This window comes from Lactuca virosa, chromosome 8 (genome assembly GCF_052849685.1).
Source record: "Lactuca virosa cultivar CGN04683 chromosome 8, Lactuca_virosa_CGN04683_v6, whole genome shotgun sequence".
Lineage (NCBI taxonomy): Eukaryota > Viridiplantae > Streptophyta > Magnoliopsida > Asterales > Asteraceae > Lactuca > Lactuca virosa.
Window position 1 is genome coordinate 256658783 of NC_136433.1, and position 26611 is coordinate 256685393.

Sequence of the window (26611 nt, forward strand, 5' to 3'; positions counted from 1 at the left end):
ACCAGCTGATAGATAGAAAATGTTTTATTCCTCGAAGTGCTTTTTCATCTTTATACTGTCTACAAAGAGAAATACATAAATATTTATTTTTGGGTTGCTCATATCGATATTAGCATATATTGTTCTGCCTCAGGAACCCAAGATACATATATAAAACTAAGGACATTCATCAAATTGAATGAAACTTTTCTTGTGGAAACTTTTGACAGTGATTTTTGTTTGTCATTCAAGTGTATGATTATAACATCAAAAAATATAATGGATTCAAAAACAATTTCTAACAAAGATATAAAACAACATGGACAAGTGATCTTGTCTCACATGTTGCAAAAAGGTAGTGATCGATCAGTACTTTACAAAAATGTGTTGGCAAATAAAATTATCTATAACTTGAATTCAACATGCGCCCAAACGATTTGTGAGATCAAAGAATGTGTGCTCACTACACCGGATTGTGAGGCCACCCATTGGATGGTCATAACCAAACTCTTCTTCAGCCTGACATAATAAGTCTTGAAATGAAGGTTGGCTTAAGAAGGACACAGGAATCACAAAGCGCTTCTTTTCTTGCTCTCCAACATAGACTGCCAAATACCCTTTGGGTAGATCCATTGTTGCTGTGCGGGTTCCATTTGACAAGGACGGTTGGAAATGTTGTTTTGCTTGAATGATCCGAGGCATACGAATACCCATTTTTCTGAAGGTCGATGAACGGAGTAAAACAATGCGAGAGTATTTTCTTAGTGAAAGGTGTTGTGGATGAGTTAGAGATGAAATTATGCTGGTGCTTTGTGTTTCGACATGCTTTATATAATAGTTCATTGAAGCTACAAATTTAAAATACAGGAAATAAAAAAAAAAGGAAAGAAATGGCAGATAGAGACCTTGTTACAGATAGGCCATCATGTGCTGTGTCTTTCAACTTGCAAGAAGGTAACATATCACAACCATAAACTCAGATACAATTAAATGCACTTAAACCGATACTTTGTATACAAAAAATAATTCAAGATAGAAGAGAACATGCATGGCCAGTATTCTAAACAAAGTAAGCAGTGAAGAATAGTACACACATCATGGTCCCATGCGACATTAATAGGATGTGGATATATATTCTTCGTAACAAACACAAAAGTGTGGCTAAAATATTAAGGGTTTTGATTTATAAATGAATTATTTGTTTTGTTACTTTTTAAAGGTCAAATCATGTGACATAGCTTTTTCTTCCACCGAATGTCACTATCCCTCATTTAAATTCCTATATTATTTGGATATATAAATAAATCAAATTAAAGAGCATAACCACGATTTCTTTCAAACATTTCATCATGAAGTTGTGCTTTGACAAATTTCATTTACCATTTGCCTTTTGAAGTGAACAGAACTCCATTCCTTGAAAAATGGCCATCCTTATGCCCCAGATCGAAAAAGCAAAACAAATTCTGCGACGATCATCATCAAATGGAAGCAGCACAACAAAATCTATGGATATCCCAAAAGAATATTAAGCGATTTATCTTGGTGAGAAAGAGAAAAAGTGATTTGTGGTTCCTATATCATTGTTAAGTAGGGATGTCAACGGGGGAAAACGGGACGCAGATTGCATCCCCCGCCCCCGCCACTAAATTTTCCCTTTCCCCCACCCCCGCCCCCGAAATCACCATCCTTTCCACTCCCGCCCCCGCCCCCGAATTCCCCTTCTTACACCCGCCCCCGATTGATTTTGGGCTACCTTATTTGGGATAAAAGAAATTCTTATTTGGGCTAAAAGAGACTATTTTTTGGTTAACAAATAGTTATTTATAGCATAATTTTACATGTTACATACAACTTAAAAACATGTTTTTGTTGAATTTTTGTACGTAAAAATTATTTTATTGTTTATTATATTTATATAATTAATATATGTCAAAATATATAATTTATTAACGAGGCCCCTATGGGGGTTTCGGGGCAGGACTGCCAACCCCCGCCCCTGCGCCCGAAATTAAAACGGGGGTTAACCTTGCCCTCGCCCCCGCCCCCGTCCCCGATTCTTTTCAACAAATGCCCCCATACGGGATGAGGCCCCCACGGGATAGTGGTCCCACGGGACTTTTTGACATCAATATTGTTAAGCAAACCTATTTTTCATGAATTACTAGATCGGGCAGAGGAAGAATTTGGGTATGTTCACCTAATGGGTGGCGTCATAATCAATGTAGTGAATATATTTTCACTGATCTTACATCTCGTATTGGTGTATTATGACCGACATTCCTTGCTATTTTGTATTATAACCAACTATTAGCCGATAATTGTAGATATAATATCAAAGATATGTACATATTTTAAATTTGCTAGCTGTCATGTATATTTGTATTTTATATATTTGTATAAATACCTTGATTAATGAAATTCGGACTACTCCAAGATCTCCGATGAAGTTCTTCAACCAATCCACTTCCTTTGATGCCTCACTCGCTATGATGTACTTTGACTCACAAGTAGAATCAGACACCGTTGACTGCTTGGAACTTTTCTATGTCACCGCGCCACCATCCAATAAGAAAACCTAGCCAGATTATGAACAAAAGTTGTCAAGATCTGTTTGAAAGTTGGTATCACTATAACCAGTCACTCTCAACATATCATTGCCGCTAAGAACTAGAAGCATGTCTTCTTGTTCTTCACAAATACTTAAGAATATTCTTAACTGCAGTCCAATGGGATCTGTCAGGATTCCCCTGAAACCGACTAACCATGATTAAAGCATAAGCCACATTAGGGACAATACATCTCATAGCATACATGATAGATCCTATAGCCGAATCATATGCGACTCGACTCATGTCATCTATTTCTTCCTCAGTACTGGGACTTTGAGTCTTACTCAATTTTGACAATTTAATGAATTGGCAAATCCCCTTTCTTGGAGTTGTCCATGTTGAAACACTTTAATATTTTGTCCACGTATGCACTCTGGCTAAGTCCAATAAGACAATTCTTTCTATCCCTCAAATTTCTTATCCCAAGGATATAGATTGCTTCCCTTAGATCTTTCATAAAGAAACACTTCCCAAGCCAAGATTTCACTTCTTGCAAAGTTGGAATGTCGTTTCCTATAAGGTGTATGTCATTAACATATAACACATAGAAAGTTACTATACTCCCACTAGCTTTGACATACACACATGAATCATCCCAACTCCTAAGGAATACAAAGTATTTGAAATTCTATTGGAAGAAAAGATTTCGGATGCGAGATGCTTGTTTCAATACGAAAGTGGATTTCTCAAGCTTGCATACTCTATCAGGATACTTGGCAAGTACAAAACCTATTGACTGACTCATGTAGGCGTCATCAGTTAACTTCCCGTTTAGGAAAGCAGTTTTAACATCCATTTTCCATACCTCATAATCATAAAAGGAAGTTATGGCAAGTGTAATCCTGATTGACTTGATCTTAGCCATAGTTTAGAAGGTCTCATCATAGATAACCCATTGGGTGTGAGTAAAGCCCTTCATAACCAATCGAGACTTGAATGTTTGTACTTTCCCATATATATCGGTGTTCTTCATGAAGATTTGCAACCTACTGTCTTTCGACTGGGTTCATGATCAACCAAGTTCCATTATTAGTTATCATACATGGATTGAATATTGTTGTCCACTACCTTCTTTCATTTTGCAGCCTCAGGACCTGCCATCGCTTCTTTGTAGTTAGTAGGTTAATCTAAATCCACAAGTGTTCTATCACTGGCGATCATGTCCCCATTTGCATTTATATGAACACCATAAAACTCTGGTGGCATGACGAAGAGATAATAAATTGTCAATGGGCTCAAAAGGTGTCTCATCCTCTGGTTGAGAGCTAGTGTCATTTAAGTTTCCTTCATTATATGACTCTAGAATTTCTTCCAAATCAATAACACTCCTACTATCCTCTTTGAATATGAGATCTCTCTCAAGAAAGACTCCTTTTCAAAATACAAAGACCAGGTTCTCACTATGTTTGTAAAACAAGTATCCAAAGGAATTTTATGGGTAGCTAATGAAAATAAACTTCTCGACTATGGGCTTAAGTTTTTCAAGATTTACTCATCTTACGAGAGCTTCATAGCCCCAAACCTTGATGTGCGAGTGAGGGTATTTTCCCTGTCCACATCTCATGAGGTGTTTTGGCAAACCTTTTAGTGAGAAGAAGATTTCAGACATGGTCGGTTGTCTCTAAGGCATACCCCTAGAAAGATATTGGAAGAGATGATCGACTCATCATGGAACGAACCATATCAAGTAAGGTTCGATTACGCCATTCATCCATACCATTAAGTTGTGGTGTTCTAGGAGGAGTCAATTGTGAAACAATTCCACAATCCTTTAGATAGTCATGGAATCGATACTAAGATACTGCCTACTTCTTTCAGATCGAAGCATCTTTATCTTCCTCCCAAATTGATTCTCAACCTCGTGCTTAATATCTTTGAACCTTTCAAAAGTTTCCAATTTATGTGTGATCAATTAGATATACCCATATTTGCTATAATCATCCATAAATATCACATAGTATACATTTGCATCCTTGATAGCAGATCTGAAGGGCCCACACACATCCGTATAGATAAGGTCCAACAAGCCTTCACCTCTTTCATATGTTCTAGTGAAAGGTAATTTTGTCATCTTTCCCAAAAGAAAACAATTGAATTCATCATCTGACCTTAATTCAAATGATTCCAACACTCCATCCTTTTGGAGTTTGGCTATGAGTTTCTTGTTAATGTGCATAAGATGAAAATGCCACAAGCATGCTTTGTCAACACCATTAGACGAATCAATATGGAGTACACTATTGCCTATGTTATCAACACATATGACAGTTTTTTACACACGATTACAAGGTAAAGCTTTTGAATATAAAGCACCATTTTAATAAACCATAATTGAACCATTGTCATTATCAAATGAATATCGAAAACCTTGTCTGAACAATGCATGAAATGAAATAATGTTTCTTGCTATTTCTGATGAATAACAATAATTAATCAAATCAACCCTAACCCCACTATCAAGCATAAGCCAATACGTCCCAATCTTGGTAATAGTTGAAGAATGCCTATTCCCCATTATTAGGTTCCGCCTTCCATGCTGCACATCCTCACTTTCTTTTAGCCCCTGCATATCAGAACAAATATGAAAACCACCTCCTTTATTAAGGACCCAAGAAAGAGAAAGTTGTGTGTTATTGATTTGAATAGTGAATGTACCTGATGAGCAGCCAGATGGCTTGAGCTTCCCATCTTTCAACTCTTGAAGGCAATTTGGGCAACTTCTTCTCTAATTCCCTTTGTCGCCACAATGAAAGCAAGTTGTCTGCTTTGGATCACTAACAGCAGGAACAACAAAGTTGGGATTTGTCTTTGACCCACTTCCAAGCGCTCCAACATTTGACTTGCCCTTCCATTTTGATTGAGAGTTTCTTTTTCTCTTCTTTCCTCTGTTTTGATCAATGGCCAGAAGAAGTGCACTTGTCATAAAAGGGATATTATTTTTCTGCATTCCTGATTCAGCCGTCTCTAACAAGTTGTGGAGTTGGGCCAATGTCGTCTCCGTTTTGTTCCAATGATAAGTCAATATGAACTGATCGTAACTAGGAGGTAAGGAGTTGAGGACCATGTAAATGACCAAATCCTTGTCAAACAAAACATTGATCTTTTCCAACCACTTGACATATGTCTGCATCTGTTGCACGTGAGCGCAAACAGAGCCTCCTTCCTTCAACTTGCATGCGATGAGAGACTTGACCACTTCATAACGTTCTTGTCTCGCTTTCATGTGAAACTTTTCACCAAGATCATGTCATATTTCATATGGCCTGTAGTCCTCATAGAACTTCTAGAGTTCTAGCATCATGGTAGCAACCACGATACAAGCGACCTTAGTAGCGTCATTATGATGTTTGTTACAGAAAGCGAGTTCCTCAGCACTAGAAGTTGTTACATTAATTTCAAGAAAAGGTTTCTTGAGAACATACTCTTTGTTCTCGTAGTGAAGGTTTATCTTTAGATTTCACATCCAGTCTATCTGGTTTGGACTTGGTAGTTTCTCTTTTGACAAAATCGATAGGAGAGTGAAGTTGGAGTTTGAGTGAACGTTTGAGCATTAGGAGCAACACCGTTTCCAGAAATCTATAATATGAGATATAGTTTTAGTTAGTTGATATAAATGTTGCATTAGGTGTCTAAGCCCATAACTATTTTGGTATGTACTTGACCCGATTATGAACGTGGTCCTTTTGGGTTGCCTTCACCATAGCAACTGATAGGATGAACTAAGGAGAAATACGTTTAATTATGATTTATTAATATATTATGTGAATAATATATTAATAGAGAAATCATATTGGTTAATTAATATTAGTCAAGAATTAATTAAGAATTAATTTTGTGGCTAAAAGAGATTTAATTAAATAAAGGGGACCGATAATGTAAATATAAGATAGTTACAACGGCTGGGCATAGGATCCATAAAGGAAGCATGGACGAATTCTATATGTGAGTCCATATAGAAATCGTCCAAGGGCCTTCTGGAAGGATCTTTGGGCTGCTTAAGGACTAAGCAGCTGGATTAGGGTTTCCTAGTTGATAACCCTAGAAGCCTAAGTCTAAAAGGAACCCTTAAGCCTCCAAAAACATGTCCAACCTTCTAAGAGAAACCCTAGGACGTTTTTGGTGCCTCTTTCCTCTTTCTTGTTCATCTTTGTTGCTTATGGTGTTTGTGACTCCATTAGAGGTGCAACATTTGGGGCACTAAGTTTTCAAGATTCAAGATCAATAAGGATTGTGATTGTTATTGGTACATAACAATCAAGGTATGATCTAAACCCTAATAATATCTTTAATTTGATTATAGTATGCTAGATCTAGGGTTTTTCAAGTCTTGGAAGATTATTGCATGTATAACTAGAAGAACTAGATCCAAGCATTAGGGTTTGCAAGTACACCATAGGATTGATGTAGTGCTCATAACCCAACAATAAATCCATAATATTTTAACTAAATTTAATATTCAAGGCTAGGATCCAAAATACAATTCGAAATTAAGAAGAGAGATGTCGTAATCTATTTAGAATTTATTAAGGTAGCTGAAAAAAAATCACCAACTTCAATCTTATGAAATTTCTAGATCATTTGAGATTCATTGAATTATATGAATGGCATGTTTAATCTCATATTATGTTTTTCAAATTGTGACTGGGTTACCGAGGATCTCAAACAAGATGTGAAAAACCATGCAAACATGCTCGATATCCACGATGCCATTTATCATCTCAAATTGATGTGTCGGTAAACAACACACACTCCATCAATAATGATAATTTTCGACTTGTTCCATCATCTCAAATTTATAGTCCCAAATTAATGTGGCGGTTAGCCACTCACTCTCCACTAACGACTTATAAAGAATGATGTGCATTTTCATAGGTTAGTATACATTTGACATTTTTCCTAAAGTAAATAGAGTGAGATTTTAAAAAGGTTCTACTACTTTATATCATTATACTTTTGATGAGATTATGTCCTATCGAACCCGTTTGGCTAACGAATCTCCACCACACAACGGAGCGGTGGGTGAAAAGGACACCCATTCAACATTCATTGTATAGGCCGTTTGCTTCTATCTCCTTATAGCATGGCTTCGTGAATGATGCCTACTATTGATTAGACTGATTTTTCTTATACATATAGTAATTAGTCTTTTAATACATATAAGGGTTTATTTTAAAACATTTTTAAACACAATGTTTAAATATTAATCATCTAAATTAGCCATATAATTAATTAATAAAATTTAGACCAATTTTTATATAATCTCTATCTTTTAATTAAACAATTAATTTTATTAATTAAATCATATAGGAATTAAATAATTATCTTAATTAAAACATTAATTAGAAAACCAAATTTAATGATATCCTTCTAATTTTCGAAAATTAGGGTTACGGTTACCAAGTTTCAATTTTTCAAATTTTAAGGCATTTAAAATAACAAGATAAGGAAACTAGAAACCCTAGGAAACCCTTGTAAAATATCGAACTTAAGGCATGGAGGCTAGGGTTTCAAGAAACCCTAATAAAAGTCAAAAAATGCAAGAGGCTAGGGTCTGTTTTCGATAAACCCTAATATTGATCAATTCACCTCATGCACAATCAATAGAAAACAATGGCACTCGTACCACAGAAGGGTTTGATAGGTTATCAAAAACATGTCAAGCGGGAAATCTTAACACTTAAGTTCACATGCAACCTATAAGGATCTATATTCTCTCGAAAATTGTAAAAGTAGGGTTTACATACCTTAAAATTTATTATAGCAAATAAACCTTTTGATGCTTTCCTTTGGTTCTTTAGTAAGCTATCACCAAAAGCTTAGTGCCTCTAATGGTTTGTTCTCAAACCCTAGCAACTAGAATACAATTGGAGAGAGGAGGAGGGAGAATATTTTTTGCTATTCCCTTGGAAGTAGGAGTAGACGAATATAAGGAACCCAAGGGGTCCTATTTATAGCTGATAGGAAAACCTTGGAAACCCTTATATTGAATAAAAATAATAATGTTTATGATATGGGCATATTTAGTTATATAATTCATGAATTATCTTAATACTTTATGTTGATTTTGTCTCAAATATTGAACAAAAGATACTTAATTAGTTTAAAATTTCATTTCCAGCAACAAAGACATGCTCGGGAGGAAAAGGAAGCGGAATTGGTGATTGGAAGCTTGGAATTTGGATTTTGAAGAAAGAAGATGAAATTGAAGAAGAACATAGTCTATTATCCTCAAACACAACGTGTAGATGTAGAAAATCCCGACAAAATAGTTCCTTGTCGTACATGCGTTTTTAATGAAGAACACGGCGTGTCTGGTCCTTGAACACGACGTGTTGACCTTATTTTCAGAATCTATGTAAAGATCGTTTCTGTTCGAAACCCTAACAGATGTTGGGAGTTTTTAGCAACTTTTGGAGGCCAAAGATATTCTCAAGGTGTTGTGGAACTCAAAATTCGACTAAAGGCTATTTTTGAAGAGATCAAAGGCAATTAATCATTACTTTTTCTTAATTCTTTGTGTGAATCATGTTTGCAACATTGAATTTCGTGTTTATGGTTTTATTTGCTGAAGTTATGGGCTAAAAGACCATACTTTCGTTTAGAATAGATGATCTTATGATTATGTGTTGATTGGGTGGCTTTGGATTAAGTTGATTTGGTTATTTATCATGATAATCTTGTTACAAGATCCTTATATGTTAATGACAATTTATTTATGTTAATGACAACGTATATTGAGTTGTATGAACATCTGCTCGATTGCTTGCTTCTTATGATTTTGATGACCATCAAGATTGTAAGCCTAGTGTTGTGAATATTACCTAGGTTAATTAGAAAATAAGTAAATTAAAGTGTGAGCATGTATGATGGCCAATCATATGAGAGTTAATTGAACCAACCAAGTTAATTAACTACCATTACAAGTCTTGCATGATTCGAACTGATCACTAGGAAACTTGTTAGTTTAATCAACTGATCACTACTTGAATTAACCTGTTTGCTAAAGGATTAGTAATAGTGAACATGAACCTAATCACATTAGAAATCGGTAATTGATGATACATTAATTCATTGCACTTGCCACGAAATCGACCATATGAATAAGTGAATAGAATCTAAACGGAAGTCTCTTTAATATTATCGAATCTAGTTGTCTTTTGTTTCTATTTTAGTTGTTAATTGTTGTTTGCTAAGTGTTTAAGTAACTGCTTAAGTTTCTAGTCTTGCAAAACTAGAGAAAAACCACTTCTTTAATAACTGTTTAAATTTAGTTAACATTAGTAATAGTTTTAATTATTTGTCGTTCCTTGTGTTCAATACCTTACTTGCCTTCACTAAACTGCTAATCGATAGGTACACTGCCTACCATGTGTTTGTTTCTGTTTAAGTTAGTTAGGATTAAAACTAGTACATTCAACACATATCAAGTTTTTGGCGCCGTTGTCGGGAAACGGTTTTTAAATAGTTAATTTTATTTCCTAGTGTTATCGATACTTTGTGTGAAATTTATCTCATATAATGTTACAAGTTTTTCTGTTTTTATTTTTGTATTCGTTTTTCTGTTTTTGATGTTGAACATGCCATGGTCAAAGTTGAACATGACGTGTTTGTCGTGTTTCCGGTTTTTATTTTTGTTCGTTTTACCTGAGGCTCCAGTTCTTCAATAGTACCACCATTGGAAGATCCAGAATCAATCTTGTGCAAAAAGAAGAACAAAGCAATCGAGGAATCAAGCAGTTCTGAGAAAATTCAAGATGACAAGGCAGCAAATCACAAGCGCGGAACACGCAGGTCACCCAAACCAGAAGTAGAGATGCCGAATATTGCGGATTTAACCATGGAGGAATACAAGAAGAAGATGCATGAGGACACTAGACTAGGTCTGTTCAACGTGCCATTCCAACGACCGCAAAATTTGAATTGATGGGGCATATACTCGCTCAAATTAAGGAAATTCCATTCTACGGGAAGGATCACGAAGATGCCTATATACACCTTGACGAGGTCAACGACATAGCCGAATACTTCAACATCCTGAATGTGCCTCGCGAGACCGTATTACTTAGAATGCTATCGGTTACATTCAAGGGAGCCGCGAAGGATTGGTTGAAGGCACTACCTCCAGCATCTATTACAACATGGGCCAAGATGCGTGAAGAGTTCATAGAGAAATTTTTTCCTCCCTCGAAGGTCTCAAAGTTAAAGAAAGCAATCGCAAATTTCGAACAACAAGGAGGCGAGTCACTTTATGAAGCATGGGAGAGGTACAAAGCTTTATTGAGAAATTGTCCCCAAAATGACCTGAATGTGGAAAAAGAGGTTGCCATCTTCTATGATGGAGTGAATGTTACAACCATGCAGCTCCTTGACTCCTAAGGACCACTCACGAAGAAAGCACCAGCTGCCATCAAAAGTTTGATTGAAGAACTCTCTAAACGTTCAAGAGAATATCATAACCCAAGAAACGACTCAACTCGAGGAACAATGAACTCAGTTTTGGATGATATGGAGGAAATGAGGGCCATGTTGGAGAGCATGGATCGTTGGATGACAAAGATGGACCAATCCATCCACGCCATCCATGTGGGGTGCGGTAATTGTAGTGGGCCTCACCTAACCAAAGATTGTCACCTAGACGAGAACAGAACCCGAAAAGCTCAAGTGTGTTATTCAAGCGGGGATAGGCATGATGAATATTAGAGGAAACCAAAAAGGGAATGGCTATTGTATGAATAATATGTGAAGGCAAAGGAGAATAAATACAAACACAAGGCAAGAGGATTATGTCAAAAAGATAAAATCAGTACAAGAAAAGAAGTCGGATTTCGAAGATATGCTTGCACGTTTTGCATCCGCATCCGAAAAAAGACATGACAAAACCGACACGCCAATACGAGAGAAACAAGTTATGATGAAAGATCAGCAAGCATTTATGAGAACTCAGCAAGCCTCGATCTTCAACATCGAGAAGCAACTTGGGCAACTTGCAAAGCAATTCAATGAGCGGTCATCGGGCGGACTTCCAAGGAAGACCGAGAAAAATCCGAGAGGGGCACACATAAATGTTGGAACAACAAGAAGCGGTAATATAATCACTCCATTAGCCCCAATCCTGAATGAAGATCCAAAAGTGGTGCAGGAAGCAGGAAAAGAAATCAGAGTATCGCAAACTGACGACTCAACACGACGTGTTCAGGAGAAGAACACAACTTTTTTCCATATTAAGAAAATACAAATCCTACAATAAATTCGTATCAACCTCCATTTCCATTCCTGAGCCGAGATAGACAAGACAAACAGAATGAGGATTACAGGAAATTTCTGGAACATAAAAAGGCCCTCTAAATCAATATTCAATTCATCGAGGCGGTAGCTCAAATGCCCAAGTATGCCAAGTTTTTGAAAGACCTTCTCACAAATAGAAAGAATATGGAGGAAGCGTAGAAGGTGGTACTAAACAAGAATTGCTAAGCCGCGATGTTAAATAAACTACTAAAGAAAATGGGAGGCCCGGGGAGCTTAACATTACCATGTCAATTCGGAAATTCGGCTACAAGTTACACATTGGCTGATTCGAGAGCTAGTATGAATCCTATGCCGTATTCATTCTTCAAGAAATTAAACTTACCGGAACCAAGACCCATCTGTATGGCAATCCATATAGCTAACAAGACGGTGACGTTCCTGACAGGAATATGTGAGGATCACTTAGTAAAAGTCGACAAATTCGTGTTTCCTGCAGATTTTATAGTGCTAGATATCGAAGAAGGCAACCAAGTGCCTATCATTCTTGGAAGACCTTTCCTAAGCACCGCTTATGCCTTAGTGGATGTGAGGGAATCAAAACTTACTCTTCGGGTAGGATATGATGCAGTCACTTTTGGAGTTGATCGGGCAATGAAACGTTGAAGTTCTAGTGACGACACAGTTTTGTGGGTGGGCACATTTGAAGAACTAATGGAAAAAGAATTGGCGGAATGGAAAGAAGACAAGGTGGGAGGATTTTCGTTCCTTTCAGAAGGTGAATTTGATGCTGAGAAAGATTTGAAAGAGATAGAGAGGTTACTTGAAGAAAGTGAGTTTGAAGAACTTACAAGACACTCTGAAGAACAAACACGACGTGTTGAGGAGCTCAACACGGCGTGTCGAGTCGAAAAAACACGATCTGATGGGCTAAATGAGTACAACAAGGCGTGTTCTATTGATACACACACCGTTTTCAGTGTTCATAACACACAGTTGGAGCTGAAAACTTTGCCGAAACACTTGGAATATGCTTTTCCAGAAGAGAATGACGAAAAGTCGGTGATTATTGCTTCTGACCTCACACCAACCGAAAAAGTGAGTCTCGTTAAGGTTTTAAAGAAGAGGAAGAAAGACATTGCTAGGAAAATCATCGGCATCAAGGGCATTAGTACTTCTTATTGTTCGCACAAGATCAACCTAGAAGAAGGCGTGAAACCGGTAGTGCAAAATCAGAGACGATTAAACCCAAACAGGAAAGAGGTGGTTAAGAAGGAGGTTATTAAGCTTTTAGATGTTGGGATCATATACTCCATCTCCGATAGAAATTGGTGAGACCAGTTCAAGTAGTGACAAAGCAATGAGGGATGACGGTCATAACGAACGAGAAGAATGAGCTTATAACTTCACGAACGGTAACCGGTTGGGGAGTGTGCATCGATTATCGCAAGTTAAACGATGCCACTTGAAAAGACCACTTCCCTCTTCCTTTTATTGATCAAATGCTTGAACGATTGTCTAGTCATTGCTATTATTGTTTTCTAGAGGGCTTTTCAGGTTATTTCCGAATTCCCATAGACCCAATTGATCAAGAGAAGACGACGTTCACTTATCCGAGTGGAACATTTGCATATCGACGCATGCCTTTTGGGCTTTGCAATACGTTGGCTACTTTTCAACGATGCATGACAGCTATATTCCATGACATGGTGGAAAATTTATTGATGTTTTTATGGACAAATTTTCTGTCTTTGGTTCTTCTTTTGATGAATGTCTTCCTAACCTTGATTTGATGCTAGCTAGATGTGAAAAGACAAATTTAGTTTTAAATTGGGAAAAATGTCATTCCATGGTGAAGGAAGGAATTGTCTTGGGCCATAAAGTGTCCAAATCGGGGATTGAGGTGCATCGAGCAAAGATCGATACTATTGCTAAATTACCCTTACCAACTAATGTGAAGGGCGTTATGAGTTTTTTAGGTGACGTGGGTTTTTACCGCCATTTTATAAAAGATTTTTCTAAAATAACGAGACCTTTGACTCAACTACTCTTAAAAGATGCACCTCTAAATTTTTGTAAAGAATGCATAGAAGCTTTTGAGGTTTTAAAAGAAAATTTTACTAATCCCCCGATCATTATTGCCCCGAATTGGACCTTTCCCTTTGAAATAATGTGCGATGCCAGTGACTATGCCTTAGGAGTCGTGCTTGGTCAAAGGGTTGATAAGCACTTTCAACCCATCTACTACACTAACAAGACCTTAAACCTGGCCCAAGAAAGTTACATTACTAATGAAAACGAACTTTTAGCCGTGGTTTATGCCTTTGACAAGTTTCGTCCGTACCTTATATTGTCCAAAACAATTGTTTTCATTGACCATTCTGCTATTAAATATTTGTTTGCAAAGCAGGATGCGAAGCCAAGACTAATCCGATGGGTGCTTTTACTTCATGAATTTGAGATCGAGATCAAGGACAAGAAGGGGATGGAAAACGTACCAGTCGACCATCTATCAAGATTGGAAAATCTAGAGAGGGATGAGATAGACAACAAGGGCTTTGGAGATAGCTTTCCTGAAGAGTATTTGATGATGTTTGCAGGGGAAGAACCTTGGTATGCCGACATTGCAAACTTGTTAACAGACAACTTTCTTCCAAAAGGGCTAACTCGCCAGTAGAAGAAAAAGCTCTTCTCAAAAGTAAAATATTATTTATGGGATGAGTCGTATCTTTTTAGAAGTTGTGCAGATGTGATTATTAGAAGATGCGTGTTTGGAAGGGAGATTCATGATATTTTAGGGCATTGTCACAATGGGCCAGCCGGAGGAAATCATGGAGCTCAATACATGGAAAAGAAGGTGTTCGATTCAGGTGTTTATTGGCCCACGATATTCAAGGATGCTGCTACATATGTTAGAGAATGTGACTCACGCCAGAGACCAGGAAATATTTCTGCAAGAAATGAAATGCCACAAAGGAACATCGAAGTGTGTGAGGTGTTTTGTTGTATGGGGCATAGATTTTATGGGACCATTCCCATCATCTAGACGGAATAAATACATCCTTGTGGCGGTTGACTCTGTCTACAAGTGGGCAGAAGCACATCCATTACCAACCAATGATGCACGGGTAGTGGTGAAGTTTTTGAAAATGTTATTTTCTAGATTTGGCGTGCTAAAAGCACTTATAAGTGACAGGGGCACCCATTTTTCTAATGATAAACTTGCAAAGTTGTTACAAAAATATGTTTTACACCGTAGGTTTGAAACACCATATCCTCCTCAAACGAATGGGCAAACCGAGATCATGAATAGGGCGTTGAAGAGAATCTCGGAAAGATCAGTGGGTAACAATAGGAAAGATTGGACGGACAAACTGGATGATGCACTTTGGGCATTCCGTACTGCATTCAAGACACCCATTGGTACTACGCCCTATAGGTTAGTGTATGGGAAGAACTGTCATCTACCGGAGGAACTCGAGCATAAAGCATATTGGGCCTTAAATACATGTAATTTCGAACCGGGTGAATTGCGCACCAATCGACTTTTACGAATCAATGCCATGGAGGAGTTGAGAAAAGGGTCATACAAAAACTCCTTAATCTACAAGGAAAGGAGAAAAAAGTGGGATGATGCAAGGTTGAAGGGTAACAAAGAGTTTGAAGAAGGACAAAAATTTATCCTTTACAACTCAAGGATGAAACTTGTTCCTAGAAAATTATGCACACGCTGGTCCGAACCTGGTGGGATGTCAAGTCCACCAAGCGAATTACACCCTTTGTTTGCAAATAAAACATAATATAATGGTAAAAGGGGTATCAATCCTCGGGGAAATGGTTGTATTCAATCACCAATTTAATCTAATATAACTAGTGTAAATAAACTAACTACAATTAAACTAAAAGGGGGGTGTTGTTATTGCTTGAAAACTAAAAGACTTGAATAACTAAAAAGCTTGAAATTAAGCAAAATGGTGAGATGCTCAAATATTGGAGAGAATTAGTTAACCAAGGGAATTCAACACAATGAACATTTGTGTCTTTATCATTAGGATTCAATATGAAGCTTATCATTCATCCCAAATTGGTTATAGCAATCATGAAGCATGATATGCCACTATTCCTCATAGGTAGTATGGAGGTTGGGGAAGCGCACAACACACCTTAATCAAAATCAAGGTTTCAATTGAAGCAATTGAACCCAATAAAGTTGATTAGCCTTAAGAATGAAGGAATCCCCAATTCCTAGAGGATGTCAATGTTTACACATCCATAAAGGAGTCATGGTTAATAAGATAGAGATGATTTATACCATCATAAAGCCCTTGTTCTAAGTAAATTCAAAGATTTAATGTTAAACCAAAGAAATAAACAAACAATTGCTCATTCAAGTACCAAGCTCATGATCAAAGTATTAAACGAGCATAAGAAATATGAACTAGAATCACAAACATAAGATAAATGACAATTAAGCGTGAGTCCTTCAAAACCCACAAATATTCAAAGGTTTTAGCCAAAGTTAACCAAAATAGAGAAACTAGCCACTCATGGCAACAATATAACAATCACAAAAGTATAATTGCATAAAGAAACTACCAATTGCTTAGAAAGATGAGAAGAATGAGTATTAAGCACCAAAAATCGCATCCAATCGTCTCCAATGGTGGAAAATCGAAGTACATCTGAAAGATCCAATCCCCCCAAGGTAAATGGTGAACAAAATGACCAAAATGCCCAAAAGTGTGCAGTTGCGCTGGTACCCGCGCAAGTGTGCAGTTGCGCTGGTACCCGCGCAAGTGTTGCGCGACTGAGACTCCACCCTCGTAAGTGTTGCTAGAATTCTATTGTTCCATTCTTCTCCACTACACCACTCCACTACCCAAGATTCCCTTGGTTCCCTCCATGCCTCACATGATTCAAATTTGGTCAATCATCTTCAAGCTTTAAATATGGATAGTCCAAGCCTAAATTAAGAATCCATGACCCATATTCACAAGCCCACTTCATCCAAATCTTCAACTTTTTAAGCCCAACTCTCCTTTGATGGATCCGTAAAGCTCAATGTAACGCCCGTAGATCCGGGCTAGTCAATTTAGAGGCAATGAGTGTCGAAAACGAATTTTCGGAAAAAGATTATTTATAATAAATAATCTTAACCAAGTTGTAGAGTATTTCTCAAGATTTCCGTACATATAAAGAACTCCGAAATCCGAGTTATAACGAAGAAGTTATGGCCCGTCGAAGTTTTACGGCAAAACCGGCACGACACCGGGAATCGTAAATAGTGAATTTACGATGGAGCGACTTTTAGCCTTAGTGATCTAAACAAAAGTCGTAGAAAACATTAGACCGAGAGCGTCCATAAAAAGAACGCCCAAATCTGACTTCGTATGAGGAAGTTATGATTTTTCGAAGTTTCGGCTTAGTAGTGTACAGCCCGAAACTCGAATTTTTGTTCGAGCGGTTTTTGGATTACGCGACCTAAATGAGAGTTGAAGATCTCATTAATAGGAACTCAACGGTAAAAAGACAGACAAAAACGGAGCTCGTATACGAAAGTTATGGACGAAGCTTAGTCTCTACTTTTCGAGCGCGGCGAATTCGATACAGTTTTGTAAATCCAAGATAGAATGAGAATTAGCCAACGAGGTCTAAATGAGAGTTGAAGATCTCATTAATAGGAACTCAACGGTAAAAAGACAGACAGAAACGGAGCTCGTATGCGAAATTTATGGACGAAGCTTAGTCTCTACTTTTCGAGCGCGGCGAATTCGATACAGTTTTGTAAATATGAGATAGAATGAGAATTAGCCAACGAGGTCTAAATGAGAGTTGAAGATCTCATTAATAGGAACTCAACGGTAAAAAGACAGACAAAAACGGAGCTCGTATGCGAAAGTTACGGACGAAGCTTGGAGACTACTTTACTATAGAATTCCTATAAATAAGAGATGAACTCTTCATAATTTCCTCACACCTTCAAACCTTTCTTTCCCTCTCTAACTTGTCTCTAACCTCCCTAAACCCCTCCCAAGTCTAGGGAACCTCCCTAGCACGAGAAGAAAGCCCCGGAGCGCCCGACGACTCCGAGAATAAAAGCTTTCGGCTCAGAAACGCTGCTCCAGCGAAGCCCGGTTTTTAATAAAAACTCGCTGTAAGTGAGCTACGCCTACGCTATTTTTAATATAACTTCTAATTAATTATAGTAACATTATTAGGACCTTAAAACAATTATTTGGGATATTATTATCAGTTATATAAGAGTGTTGTTTACCGCTTATATAATAATAATAATAATAATAATAATAATAGCTAAACGATGAATTAGTCGCGGTTAACGTTAGACTAAACCCTAGTGGTATTGATACTAGGTTCTGTCGAAGGAAATTGTTTTAAGAGTAACGAAGCGCTGTCTGAGTTTGGAATCATCACTTTAACAGGTGAGTCCATGGTCCCTTTCATCTTACACATAGATATGAAGTATTTTATATAAATTACGTGCTATGTGTGCATATTATCTGAATACTTGCTGTCTATGATGGATGAATGATTTTATATATGTTTTAAATGATTTAAATATATATTTATTTTATATCTACAAATACGTTGGGATAAAACATGGGTAGATGAAATAGTTGGTGTGTGATGAAATAAAATGATGAGAGATAGGTGATGATAATTAGGTGATGGATAGGTGATGATGAATCGGTGATGTAGGATGAAAGATACTATAACCTTGTCCGACAATTTGGAGATGTAGTCATCTACTAGAGTATAGATGGCGACCACAGAATATTCTAGACAACTTGTGGAAACACTAGCAGACTTATAACCTATAGGTGATGAATTACGAGTCCAGGTGATGTGGTGACTGTATATTCATGCGATGATACTCTAACCCTTACTATGAATTACGAATTCAGGCGACGTTGTAACTACGTATTCATGCCTTAGGAACGAGAATAAAAGGAAATGTGAGGTAGAAAGATGAGAGGTAAATATGATATAGGAGATGACCCTTAAGATAATTATTTAAGGAATATTAAAGAAGATAACGGGGATGGGTAATCGGGTTGATTGTTTGATGTTTAAATATAATAATTATATTATTGTGGGTTGAAAAACCCTATGTACTCACCAGGTTTCCCAACCTGACCCACTCCAACTTATTTGTATCACAGGTGTCGATACGAAGCTACTTTGCACTGAGAGATTTAAAAGAGATGTAGATCACTAGTGTAAATGAATGTAAGTTATGTTTATGCTTATGTTTCTGTATTGACGATAACATCCCAAATGTTTTAACTGAATAAAAATACATTTCTTCGGAAATGCTTTGATAACGTATTTTTCATGTTTTACTGGGAACAAATTCCGCAACATTTTTATTAAAAGAAGTACTCTGATTTTTATAAAGCATAAACAAAAATCGGTCTTTTCTGGCCGTGAAAATGGGGATGTCTCAGTTGGTATCAGAGCATTAGTTTAAGCGGACTAGGAATATGGATTTATTTCTAGACTTAAACTTAGAATGCTAAGCAATGATGGTGAGGAGTGTGTCTAATAAATTTTAGGAAAGTACACCTAAATAGACACGAGCACTAGCTCATTTAGGGAAGATGCCTAAATTGCTTTATGTGCTAAATGATTGTGATGTTTTATGATGTTATCGTTTGATCGGATCTATGGTCTGTTGCCGACCGGATCTGGAAATTTTATGTGTTCAGATTTCTAAACGTTTAAATACGGTATTAGAACTGGCATGTAACTTTTCAGAGTAATAAGCAGGATTACGCGTCTAAATCTTCTCTATTTATATTCTCGTCTCGATGCAATGAATGCATGCTTCCGTGAAAATAACGTCATGGTGAAAGACTCATAGAGAATTGAGTAAATAGAGAAAATGAAAAGGATTATGATAGTGAATGACACCTATCGGAAGATATTGTAAGAGTGGTATCTTGGCTTTAGAAAATGTCAAGCGGTACGTTTAGAGGAGTACGGTACGTCCGAAGTACACCTTCGATCGGCAGGATGATGGAACGATTGGTGTAATTCCTAAAGTCGTCCCATCGTATGGAGTTTCCACCACCAACCGAGTTGAAGCAGAATTGACGATCAAAGATACGCATGGAAGAAGTCCTAGTAGAGTCTAGGAAAAATTATATGATTGTTTGGACACATTTGTATGTGTTAAAATTGTTTTTGTGATAATAACTTGGGGAACTACGAGACAATACTTGGGACGAGTATGAGTAGGTGTGAATGGTAGTAGAGGCCTATACTACCGGAAGCACAGGACTCACGCTTGGATCAGGGAAAGACACAAGGTTACCAAGAAGCTAGTAATTGATTTCGTTTTATTCGAGTATGTCTCTACCATCGAAGATGATTGTTATTCCGACCCTAGTGGTCATATCAAATTGAGTTCGACTACGATAAGTAGGTTACGTGGTTCAGAGAACCAAGTTTGATGTATCGTCCGACTTAAACCAAAAGATTGAAATCAAAGCGATCAATAGAAGTATCGCGATTGTCGCTAAAAAGGCTTGTAGCTAGACATACTAAGTTTTAAGATGTGATTATGTCACATTAGAACATGAAGGAAGGTATAGTCTGTTCTGGAATTTAACTCTAAGAGATTTGAGTTTAAGCACACGATGAGAGGTCATTAGAATATGACACATCGGTACGTTGTAGTAACAGATGAGCTTATCTTAAGCTTTCTAAGAAGAAGAAGGAGTCTCCATCAAGGATCGAGATTGTGACTCGAATGTCATAGTTTGGAGTCTAACGAGCAGGTGCAAGTTCGAGCACCGCTTGCAGTCAAGAAGACCAAGAGTTAGATACACATTTGAAGGAACATAGAAGTTACGATTAATACCTAGGATGAAGAGATAACGTATGGAGTCATTATACAACCCTGTTTCGTTGATGATTCCGGGACGTAATCATCCTAAGGGGAGATAATTGTAACGCCCGTAGATCCGGGCTAGTCAATTTAGAGGCAATGAGTGTCGAAAACGAATTTTCGGCAAAAGATTATTTATAATAAATAATCTTAACCAAATTTTAGAATATTTCTCAAGGTTTCCGTACATATAAAGAACTCCAAAATCCGAGTTATAACGAAGAAGTTATGGCCCGTCGAACTTTTACGGCAAAACCGGCACGACACCGGGAATCGTAAATAGTGAATTTACGATGGAGCGACTTTTAGCCTTAGTGATCTAAACAAAAGTCGTAGAAAACGTTAAATCGAGAGCGTCCATAAAAAGAACGCCCAAATCTGACTTCGTATGAGGAAGTTATGATTTTTCGAAGTTTCGGCTTAGTAGTATACAGCCCGAAACTCGAATTTTTGTTCGAGCGGTTTTTGGCTTACGCGACCTAAATGAGAGTTGAAGATCTCATTAATAGGAACTCAACGGTAAAAAGACAGACAAAAACGGAGCTCGTATGCGAAAGTTATGGACGAAGCTTAGTCTCTACTTTTCGAGCGCGGCGAATTCGATACAGTTTTGTAAATCCAAGATAGAATGAGAATTAGCCAACGAGGTCTAAATAAGAGTTGAAGATCTCATTAATAGGAACTCAACGGTAAAAAGACAGACAAAAACGGAGCTCGTATGCGAAATTTATGGACGAAGCTTAGTCTCTACTTTTCGAGCGCGGCGAATTCGATACAGTTTTGTAAATCCGAGATAGAATGAGAATTAGCCAACGAGGTCTAAATGAGAGTTGAAGATCTCATTAATAGGAACTCAACGGTAAAAAGACAGACAAAAACGGAGCTTGTATGCGAAAGTTACGGACGAAGCTTGGAGACTACATTACTATAGAATTCCTATAAATAAGAGATGAACGCTTCATAATTTCCTCACACCTTCAAACCTTTCTTTCCCTCTCTAACTTCTCTCTAACCTCCCTAAACCCCTCCCAAGTCTAGGGAACCTCCCTAGCACGAGAAGAAAGCCCCGGAGCGCCCGACGGCTCCGAGAAGAAAAGCTTTCGGCTCGGAAACGCTGCTCCAGCGAAGCCCGGTTTTTAATAAAAACTCGTTGTAAGTGAGCTACGCCTACGCTATTTTTAATATAACTTCTAATTAATTATAGTAACATTATTAGGACCTTAAAACAATTATTTGGGATATTATTATGAGTTATATAAGAGTATTGTTTACCGCTTATATAATAATAATAATAATAATAATAATAATAGCTAGACTATGAATTAGTCGCGGTTAACGTTAGACTAAACCCTAGTGGTATTGATACTAGGTTTTGTCGAAGGAAATTGTTTTAAGAGTAACGAAGCGCTGTCTGAGTTTGGAATAATCACTTTAACAGGTGAGTGCATGGTCCCTTTCATCTTAGACATAGATATGAAGTATTTTATATAAATTACGTGCTATGTGTGCATATTATCTGAATACTTGCTGTCTATGATGGATGAATGATTTTATACATGTTTTAAATGATTTAAATATATATTTATTTTATATCTACATATACGTTGGGATAAAACATGGGTAGATGAAATAGTTGGTGTGTGATGAAATAAAATGATGAGAGATAAGTGATGATAGGAAGGTGATGATAATTAGGTGATGGATAGGTGATGATGAATCGGTGATGTAGGATGAAAGATACTATAACCTTGTCCGACAATTTGGAGATGTAGTCATCTACTAGAGTATAGATGGCGACCATGGAATATTATAGACAACCCGTGGAAACACCAGCTGACTTATAACCTGTAGGTGATGAATTACGAGTCCAGGTGATGTGGTGACCGTATATTCATGCGATGATACTCTAACCCTTACTATGAATTACGAATTCAGGCGACGTTGTAACTACGTATTCATGCCTTAGGAACGAGCATAAAAGGAAATGTGAGGTAGAAAGATGAGAGTTAAATATGATATAGGAGATGACCCATAAGATAATTCTTTAAGGAATATTAAAGAAGATAACAGGGATGGGTAATCGGGTTGATTGTTTGATGTTTAAATATAATAATTATATTATTGTGGGTTGAAAACCCTATGTACTCACCAGGTTTCCCAACCTGACCCACTCCAACTTATTTGTATCACAGGTGTCGATACGAAGCTACTTTGCACTGAGAGATTTAAAAGAGATGTAGATCACTAGTATAAATGAATGTAAGTTCTGTTTATGCTTATGTTTCTGTATTGACGATGACATCCCAAATGTTTTAACTGAATAAAAATACATTTCTTCGGAAATGCTTTGATAACGTATTTTTCATGTTTTACTGGGAACAAATTCCGCAACATTTTTATTAAAAGAAGTACTCTGATTTTTATAAAGCATAAACAAAAATCAGTCTTTTCTGGCCGTGAAAATGGGGATGTCACACTCAATAATGCATCAAAAAGCCCACTAAGCCCAACTGCAGTCAAACCGCGACCGCAACGAGCTCCAAAACCCTGCAAAATATTTCATGCAAAATAGAAAGTACCTGAAACGATCCATTATAAAGAAAATAAATAATATACAATGCAATACTAATAAAAAGAGCTAAAAATAATAAAATAAACTAATAAAAATAAGAAAATAAAATAAGCTATCAAATCACCTCAAGCTTAAACCTAACTTGTCCTCAAGTTAGAACAAGACTAGAATGAGCTCGGGATGAGCTAAACTAAAAAGGAAAAAAAGAAAGATGTCATAGAACTTGATCAACATCAGTCAACGTGGTTAGAATCAGTCTTTCATGGACCATACACACCTTTAAAATGTTCCCCACTTTAGAGCCATAAACCGTAATCTCGAACCACTTGAAGGGCGAATAGATCACGGTTGGATGTAGTCGCGGTGTGCAAGACAAAGGAAACAAAGGTTGCGCCCAATGGGGGCACTTTAAATCACCAATGCAGACCATAATGCATGAAGGAAAGGCACCTCTTCACACACGATGATTCCTACATTTGTCAGGCTAAAATGTATAGTAATGAAATAGGGTTTTCTAGCACTTATAAGTCTACCATCCTTTATAGTCTACCGTCTCATCCTCATTGCCTTTTCTCACCATAATCAAAAATAAAATAAAATAAGAAAAATCTACTTAACCTAAATCTAAACCTAACTGTAAGTCCCCAATCTGCTTGTGTATCAATCATATCCGTTTGATGGTGCGGAATCCCAATCAAACGGATGATGCCAGATCAAAATAGAAGAGAAAAAGAAGAATAATAATATGAATCTATGTTGTATTCAAGATTGGAATGATGAACAATACACAAGATTCACACACACTTGCACCTTCTCTCATTTCTCTCTCTAGAACACCTTAGAATACACACACTTAAGCTCCTCACAACCGTAAACTCCTTACACACCTAACATCTATTTATATGGGATAGACAACCACAAATGGGTTCACGGCCGTAAACACCCATACAGCCGTAAACTAGACTAAAAAAATATAATTGCCTAGAAAAGCAAAGTATAAACCATATTTTTTACCCAACAATCTCCCCCTTGGTTTATAGCTTTCTTTTCTAATTGACCCAACAAACTCCCCCTAAAAATGTAGCTGGCTTTTCATGTCAATCTTCATTGGGAGTTTGGCTTCAGCATTAATCTTCAAATTCTTCACAACTTCAAGATGAGCTTTATGAATCTTTAATGAATGACTTCATCTTGAGCAGTTGGGCTTTTTTTCAAAATTTATCATTGAACGCACGTTGGGTGAGGAGGCTTCTTGAAAAGATTCTTGAAAGATAGCGCTTTCAGCTTGTCACACCCCAAAACCGAAACGGCGGAAATGTTCGGGGGTGGAGGACGTCATGTACAGTATCACAACAATGCAAAGTAGTAAACAAGTAACAACATCATCCATTGCATTAATAATATAATTTCATACAAGTGTGTTCTTTCAAGTTAAATAGACACCAAAAATATGTATCAAAATAAAAGATGAGTCTTGAACGAGCTCCATCTTCTCAAAACCTGGCACCGGTACCTGTCTACTGGTGACCTGAGAATACAAGTTATTTTGAAAGAGTTTATCAGCTTTAAAGCTGGTGAGATCATAAGTATATTAGTGTCTGTATTTGTATGAAAGCATTTGTAACATCTTTGTAAGATGTTTGTATAAGTTTGTAAGAGTTTGAATTCTCCTAGAAAACCCTATGTTCCCTACTAAAAGTAGCCTTCTACCAAGGCATCTAGTGTCTGTGTGTGTGTCTGTTGTAAGAGTATGTATTTTCCCAAATCTGACTATCATTAACCAAAAATATAGTTTTTACATTACTGTTCATTGTGTGAATGTTCATAAAGTGAATGTAATGGGAAAATGAAATAGTATTGTAGTGTTGAATTAAATAACTACTGTTGTACTAACTACCTTAAATCAATTGTTATTTAAGGTACCATGTGATCGGCCTGTATCCTGCTACCGAATCTAGTAAAACGACGATGTAAGACTTCTTAAGAAATGACGTTTGACACCCGTAGACTTGCAAGTCCCACTGTAGCGAGCAGCAAGGTGTAGGATAGTCAATCCAGTATAGATCTATATACAAACTCATACGCTCCCCAATTAAGGAGATTTTGGATACAAAACGGTCATGGCAGGTGGTGCCATGCCCCATTACCTGGCTCACATAACTGTAATATTGTATATGTAATGTATGTGCTAGCTGTATTGTGTGTTCTTCCTCTGTCTAGCCTGTATGTATGTTCTCTCTGTATGGTATTGTTTGTTTCTCTTCACTATGTATTATTTTGTCTCTCATCACTATAAGTTATGTTTGTTTCTCATCACTATAAGTTATGTTTGTTTCTCATCACTATAAGTTATGTTTGTTTCTCATCACTATAAGTTATGACACATGTATGAATTGACTCATTGTATGTTTCATTGGTCTAGTAATAGATTTGTAACTTCCTAAACTATACCTATTATAGTTTACTAGTAATGTTGTTTGTATGTATGAACATGTTTGTATACCCTTGCTACCCAAAGGTATTGAACTGGAAAGAAATAACCTTTTATATCTATATACATATACATAATATATAACTAGGATTCAAACGACCTTTGGACAAATAACCCTGATACCCTAAGTCCACAACCAAACAAGGAACAGGAAGTAAGGTGAGCTATCAGTCCTAAGTCCTTTCAATCCTACTTATATAACTATATCTATATAGATACACTTTTAATAGAATATAAGTTTAAAAGAGTTTAAGTAACAATATTTGACATGTAAAAGGGTTTGACAAAAGCATTTGATATGAAAAAGAGTTTGTAAAACAGTTTGAAGTAAAACAGTTTGGTAACACAGTTTGAAAAGTAAGAAATCCACTTGTTTGGTAGTTATTAATCAACTGTGATTGATATAATAACTATAATTGTTCAACTTGTATTCCCCCCCCCCCATAAAAGCATTTAAAACATTTAAAAGGTTAATTAAGGGGTATGAACTCACCTGTAGTGAGTGGTTTGGATGAACGTGCTGTATAGGATGCTAAGTGTCAAGTGAAGACTTGTACACACACAATGATCCTAGTTAACATATAATAACACATATATGTATCCAATTAGTAATTAAACAACTAATTAACCAAGTTAAGACATCCTAAGACATGTAAAACACTTGATTTAAGTGCTTATAAGTGCTAAGGATTGCATCTAAGGGTGGTAGGACCTTGTAATTGAGTTTAGGGTTCAAGGGTAAACTCCTTTGGAGTTTACGGTTTTGTGACCATCACCCCTTGAGTTTTGAAGCCTTAAAGGTCATA

General features: G+C 36.9%; 1 protein-coding gene and 1 non-coding gene across 2 annotated transcripts; one reads left to right on the forward strand and one right to left on the reverse strand.

The window, feature by feature from the left end:
• Window positions 1–10784: 10784 nt before the first annotated feature.
• LOC145135008 (small nucleolar RNA R71) lies at window positions 10785–10891 on the reverse strand. Its single transcript, XR_013719489.1, has one exon. It is a non-coding gene; the product is annotated as a small nucleolar RNA R71 (small nucleolar RNA).
• A 1198-nt stretch (window positions 10892–12089) lies between these two features.
• Window positions 12090–12497, forward strand: LOC145131460 (uncharacterized). The gene has a single exon (XM_079066140.1). It carries the CDS (start codon window positions 12090–12092, stop codon window positions 12495–12497), a length of 408 nt encoding a protein of 135 aa, XP_078922266.1.
• Window positions 12498–26611: the final 14114 nt, after the last annotated feature.

Coding starts and splice junctions, on each gene's coding strand:
- LOC145131460 (XM_079066140.1), top strand. CDS start 12,090: ATGGGAGGCCCGGGGAGCTTAACATTACCATGTCAATTCGGAAATTCG.